The 6,000-nt window shown below is 30.9% G+C and overlaps 1 protein-coding gene across 1 annotated transcript; it reads left to right on the forward strand.

Moving 5' to 3' along the window:
- Nucleotides 1-1,182: 1,182 nt before the first annotated feature.
- Nucleotides 1,183-3,645, forward strand: LOC129885310 (heavy metal-associated isoprenylated plant protein 26-like). Its single transcript, XM_055959545.1, has 2 exons — nucleotides 1,183-1,402; nucleotides 3,055-3,645. Exons 1-2 carry the CDS (start codon nucleotides 1,322-1,324, stop codon nucleotides 3,433-3,435), a joined length of 462 nt encoding a protein of 153 aa, XP_055815520.1. The 5' UTR covers nucleotides 1,183-1,321; the 3' UTR covers nucleotides 3,436-3,645.
- The last annotated feature ends 2,355 nt before the right edge of the window (nucleotides 3,646-6,000 follow it).

A 6,000-nucleotide genomic window follows, 5' to 3' on the forward strand; every position in this document is an offset into this window, starting at 1 on the left:
AAATTGTGAATATGAATATTACTACTACTTTTTTTCTTCTTCTATAGTTTTTGACAATAATTTAGGGAAATTTACAAAAATATACTATATTAAAAAAATATTTATTATTTATAGTAATAATATTTTTTTATTGGGCATTTATAATATATTTACTATATGGTTTTAATACAATTTTAATATATTATGTCAATTTCTTACCAAACAAACATAATATATTTTAAAATAATTATAATAAATTTATATTGCACCATAATTTCCTTTTAATACATGACAGATATATCATAATATTGCTATAAATAGCAATAAATAAAAAATATTACTAAAATTAATAATTATTTATTAAAAATTGATAAACCAAATAATTTAATTTCAAAAGTAGGAAAAAGAGTCTTGATTGGTGAAGTTTACTATTCCCAATTAGTTTGGGCCGTGGGCCGTGGGCCGTTGTGGTCGGCTTGGCGTTATCCATGGATGTCCAGTCACGTGGGGTCTCCCAACTATTTGAGTTATGGCTGGTTATAACTCTTGCCACTCATTAAATAATAATAGGACTTTCAAATTTGGGAAATTACAAATTACATACAAATGGCTTCAAATTAGAATTATTGTAAATAAGTCGAATTGTGCTTATAACTAATTAGACTAAATTATAAATTTAGCCAAACATAATTACAAATGAGAATAATATATTTAATGAAATTTCGCAAGTGAGTTTTTTAGGAAAATATAATTTACGCATACCTTATTACTACGTCATAGTCATAGGTAGAAAAACTATATTTGAAAGAACTTCAGATCAAGTGCAGTAAATTTAAGTACCAAAACAACAAGATGCGATCACCAAAATGCATGAATAGGTGATAACAGATACAAAAATTCAAAGACTAAATGAATGAGCTAATAGTACAACCAACATAATGCTCTATAGACTATTATCAATTCAAATGTTCTTAACTATCTACTAATTTTCTATTTTTATTCGCAATTTTCATACTTTTTTATTTAAGATCATATTCTCGATAAACTAAAGACAGACTATATCCATAATTTTCTTTAGTGTTATCGGTTTAAATTATTTTTAGAATAATAATAATAATAGTACTAGTATTAGATAGTTACAAGGTTAAATGGCATTATGTGTAGTATAAAAAGAGGTATAGCCTATATAAGCGACAAAGGAAAGCGGAGACCATTAGTCGTTATCATCTGCCACAAAACGTCAAGAAATTAAGTGGGATATTTCTCTCATTTTAGTAATTACTTCTTCTTACATCTTTCTCATCAAATACACTCAATTTACTCACAAAGTTTGTTGGAAGAAATGGGTGTTCTTGACCATATATCTGATATGTTTGATTGCTCCTCTGCCCACTCCAAACACAAAAGACGCAGACAATTACAGGTAACTACTCATGATTTTCTTATGAGTTTTTTTGTCTACTCTGAGCTCAGATCTGTCTGAAATTTGAGCTTCTCTAGATTTACTCTATTAATTGGCAGCTTCATCTGAAAGTTTATAAAGAATATTTGGAATAATGTTAATGCTTGGCTGTATTTAAATACAAATCTGAAAGTGAAAACAGGTTACAAGCTATTTTCCAAATTGGACTTCCAGCATTTTTTTTTAATGACCAAACGGTCCTCTTCGGAAATCTGGTTTCCAGGTCCTGTTAAGTTTTTCCTTTAATCTTAAATCTAGCTGTCTCAGTTTTTGTGATCTGTTTTATACCATGGACCTGCCACTTCACCTTATCTGGGAGGAAATGGTTCAATATAATGTTTTGGAAATTGACTATAGGATAAATTATGAACTCAAATGATAAATTTTTCTTGATTTTGTAAATTGAAAAAGTAAAAATCCTCGGAGAATGGAGAGAGTAAACGCATGCTAATAGTAATAGATTTGAGGTGGTCTTCCCATGTGCACACTCTCTTCTCGTTAATAGCATTTCTCCTATAAATATGTCTACTATTTTTCTAGTGCCTTTATTTATTTTTGTCCTTTTGTTTTCTTGTTAAAAATATTTCTTTATCTTTTTTTCCCTTTCGTGATAACCAAAGCAAAAGCTAAAGTAGAAAGTTTCTATTAAAGGATACTGCAGATTCAGTATCCCTTTGGGCCTCCACTGAAATGTACCTGTCGTATTTTTATGGACCTGTCTTATTCATTTTCTCCTTACTACTACGCTACTGCTACTTTGTTTTGTCAGCCAACATTTAACTTATTAAACAGCATTTGGGTTACCAGTTAGCCGTGGCGGATCCAGGATTTTAAATAAGGGGTTTAAAATCTAAATAACTAGACATACGAGCTAGTCGAAAGGGGTTCGACATCTACTTTATATACATAAAAAAAATTATTTTAACCATGTATAAATAGTACAATTTTCCGCCGAAGGGGTTCGGATGACCCCCTCGGCATCGGTGGATCCGCCACTGCCTGTTAGTATGTTTGCTTGCTTTTCGATATATTACTTCGTTCCAATTCATTTGACACTATTTCACTTGATACATGTTTAAGAAAAAAAGACTTGAAACTTGTGGAATTGGATATTTCTGTGACTAGAAATTATTTTCAGTAAGGGTAAAATGTGATTTTTAAAATAAAGGAAAGAGAGTTACGGACAAATGGAAAATCAAATTAGTCTTTCTATTAACAGCTACCAATTGTTACATTTTACTTTTAACGGTCATTATACAAAAAGTAAAACTATTTTCTAGTCCATATTGACTATATTACTTACACCTCACTTTATCTATCCATTCTTTTAGGTAGCATAGTTGAAACTTGAAATAACGAGTTTTTGAAGTTGAAAAATATTTTTTGGTAATTGAAGTTGTATTTAGACATGCATTTTCTTTGGACATAAATTGAAGTTTTGTGAGTGAAAGTGAAATTTCACCCAAAATTATGAACAAATAATGTTTTCATTTTTTTTTTTTTGAAGATCTACTCCCAAAATCTATGTTAAACGGGGGTCGAGATATGTGCCATAGTAGTGTTGTAGATTATAAGTTATTACATTTCATAATATGAAACTTGTGGATTTCCAGACAGTGGAGATAAAAGTGAAGATGGACTGTGAAGGTTGTGAGAGGAAAGTGCGAAGGTCTGTAGAGGGAATGAAAGGAGTTTCGTCTGTGACAATAGAACCCAAACAGCACAAGCTCACAGTAGTAGGCTATGTGGATCCAGATAAAGTTGTGGCTCGTGTAGCTCATCGCACAGGTAAGAAGGCAGAGATTTGGCCCTATGTCCCATACGACGTCGTTGCTCATCCTTATGCACAGGGTATTTATGATAAGAAGGCTCCAGCTGGATACGTGCGAAGAGATGATTACCAAAGTAACCAGCTTGCTCGTGCCAATTCTACTGAAGTTCGCTATACTACTGCCTTTAGTGATGAGAATCCAGCAGCCTGTGTGGTCATGTGAACTAAAATATTGCTGCTGCTATGTTTACTAAATTATGTATCTTGTATTACAGTACATTAGTACTCTGTTATTGTTAAATTTGTATTGGTTTTGTGGAGTTTATTCCTACTTTTAAGTTTTGATCATAGTGTTCTTTTTGTTGAAGCTAAAGTTTTATCGTGGTTGTACATATTGTATTGTTAAATCATTGAATATTATGTTGTTGAAAGATAGGAGGGAGTACTGGAACTCGTTAAATTGGCTGTTTCTGTTGCCACAAACCATAGATTGCAGGGAGCAAGGAAACTGTGAAGTGATCTCTTTGTCATTGGACTTTTCTCTTTACAATTGTTGCTTCCATTAACAAAAAGAAATTGTTAACAATGTTGGTGATTGCCATTTAGGTATAAAAATTGAGTTTTATGTGAGTTGCGTATGTATGTTGGATTTTTCATATTGTTGCTTTTTGTAAAGCAGCAGTACATGCCAAACTTTTTGTTTGAGATTGTTTCTTTATAAAAGTCAAGTGGGAATTTAGGTTGGAAAGTGAAGAGTAATGGACTATTTGGAAAACTATTAGTAGTAATATGGAATTTTTAGCTAAAGAATTCCATAATTTTTAAGAAATTAAGAAAAAATAAAAAATAAACGTGACTAATATGGATTTTTTTAGCTAAAACTATTCCTTGTTGGGTGAGTAGATATATTTTAATCCTTCAAATATAATCTTGAACATCTTTAGATTCTTAAGTTTGTTGAAGTGGAACATTTTTGATCCAACTAATAAAATGAACTTAAAAAGCTAATGGTCAAATATAATCTTGAACATCTTTAGATTCTTAAGTTTGTTTAAGTGGAACACCTTTGATCCAACTAATAGAATCAACTTAAAAATCTGACGGCGACTATCAAAATCCAGTACTAAAGACACGCTAAAAATCAATTGAAAAAAGTCAAACAACTTGCTCGGTATGAACCAATTCTTTTAAAAAATAAAATCAACTACTTGGACTTGTGAGTCCTTTTCTTCAATTGACTTTGGTGAATTGTCAACTTCATCTCCGTGAGAAATAACAATGCACCAAATAATGCCATATTCTACAAAGGACAGAATTCAAGTTACTACATGTTTACAATAATTCACTATTAAAAATAAGTTGCATTAATTTTTAATCAACCTGCATAAAACCATGAAGAACAAAAAATTCTGGATCTCCAACTTTATAGAGGTAGAAATCATACACAATGGGAGTAGCTATCAGGCAAAACATCTGATTAATGTTAATTTACTAAAAAAAACGAAGCCTAAAAAGATACAAATTAATTCAAGAAGATTAAAATCTCTTACCAGTATATAAGTCCCAAATATGTTCAGAATCATCACGTTACATTGTAACAGAAGAGCACCCAATATTCTTAGAATATTGAATATTACTACGAACTCACCAATCTAAACAAATGAGTATTATGAGTATCACAGTAGTATATAAACTCAAACATGAAACCAATAAACTAAGTTATATGTATTCCTTCTAGACATGTATTAAAAATTATTGCAAGTATTAAGTATGGGCATATCACATTTTAAAACTATTTTAGAGTGTCATAACGAAGAAATTATAGGAACTACACATCTAATTGATATGAATATGTCGAGGCAAATGAAGACTCTTTGTAACACACCAAAAGCGTACAATTCTTACCGAATCAACTTTTATTATTGATGTCACTCCAAAATATCGCTCTAGAAAATACATGACACCAGGTTCCTTGGCAGCATAATCCTCTCTAACACTTTCATGAAACTCAAACATAAATCACCTACGATAACACTTTCCACATTAATGATTGGTACCAAACGTGAACAAACTAATAATCAATTTAATAAATATGTGAATTAGGGTGGAATCATATGGGAACAGCAGAACGCGTTTTGCCTATATTGGTTGTCTCGAAGGAAGTAAATCACTTCTACAAAAATTTACAAAAGTAGAAAAGAACCAATAGGAAATGGCTAAAGGTATTTAACATGTTATTTACGTAAAGTATACTCTTATTGCGATTATACATTGATCTTATATTTGAGATTTGGGACAATAGATTGGTTGCAATAATTGATTCATAGAATAAAAACAACAACCTACCGTACGTAATTCAATTATTCATTAAATTGTCCTAAAAACGAGAAAGTAAATATTTCCTCAATAGCACAACCCAAACTATCAGGATTTTGGGAGGATATTGCAAACCTCTATTAGAAAATAAAACAAAGAAATATGGGAATCCAGTTTAGGATTCATTCAAGAGAAAATGAAAACTCCATATAACTAAAATAAGAAGAGGAACATAGAGTGTACGATTGTATAGCAGAGACGATGAAGAACCAAGCAAGTAGAAATCTTCCTAGCATTGAAAACAACCCCATTCTTGCTCCTGAACTCTGATTTCTTTCCAAAGATGAACAACAAGTGGATAAGGCAATACAAAATAAATATATAATAATAATAATAAAAATAAAAATAAATAAATAAATAAAACAACTCAGTCATCATTTAAGGCTCAGTACAAACTTGCCATTGTGTTGAT

Source organism: Solanum dulcamara, chromosome 4 (genome assembly GCF_947179165.1).
Source record: "Solanum dulcamara chromosome 4, daSolDulc1.2, whole genome shotgun sequence".
NCBI lineage: Eukaryota > Viridiplantae > Streptophyta > Magnoliopsida > Solanales > Solanaceae > Solanum > Solanum dulcamara.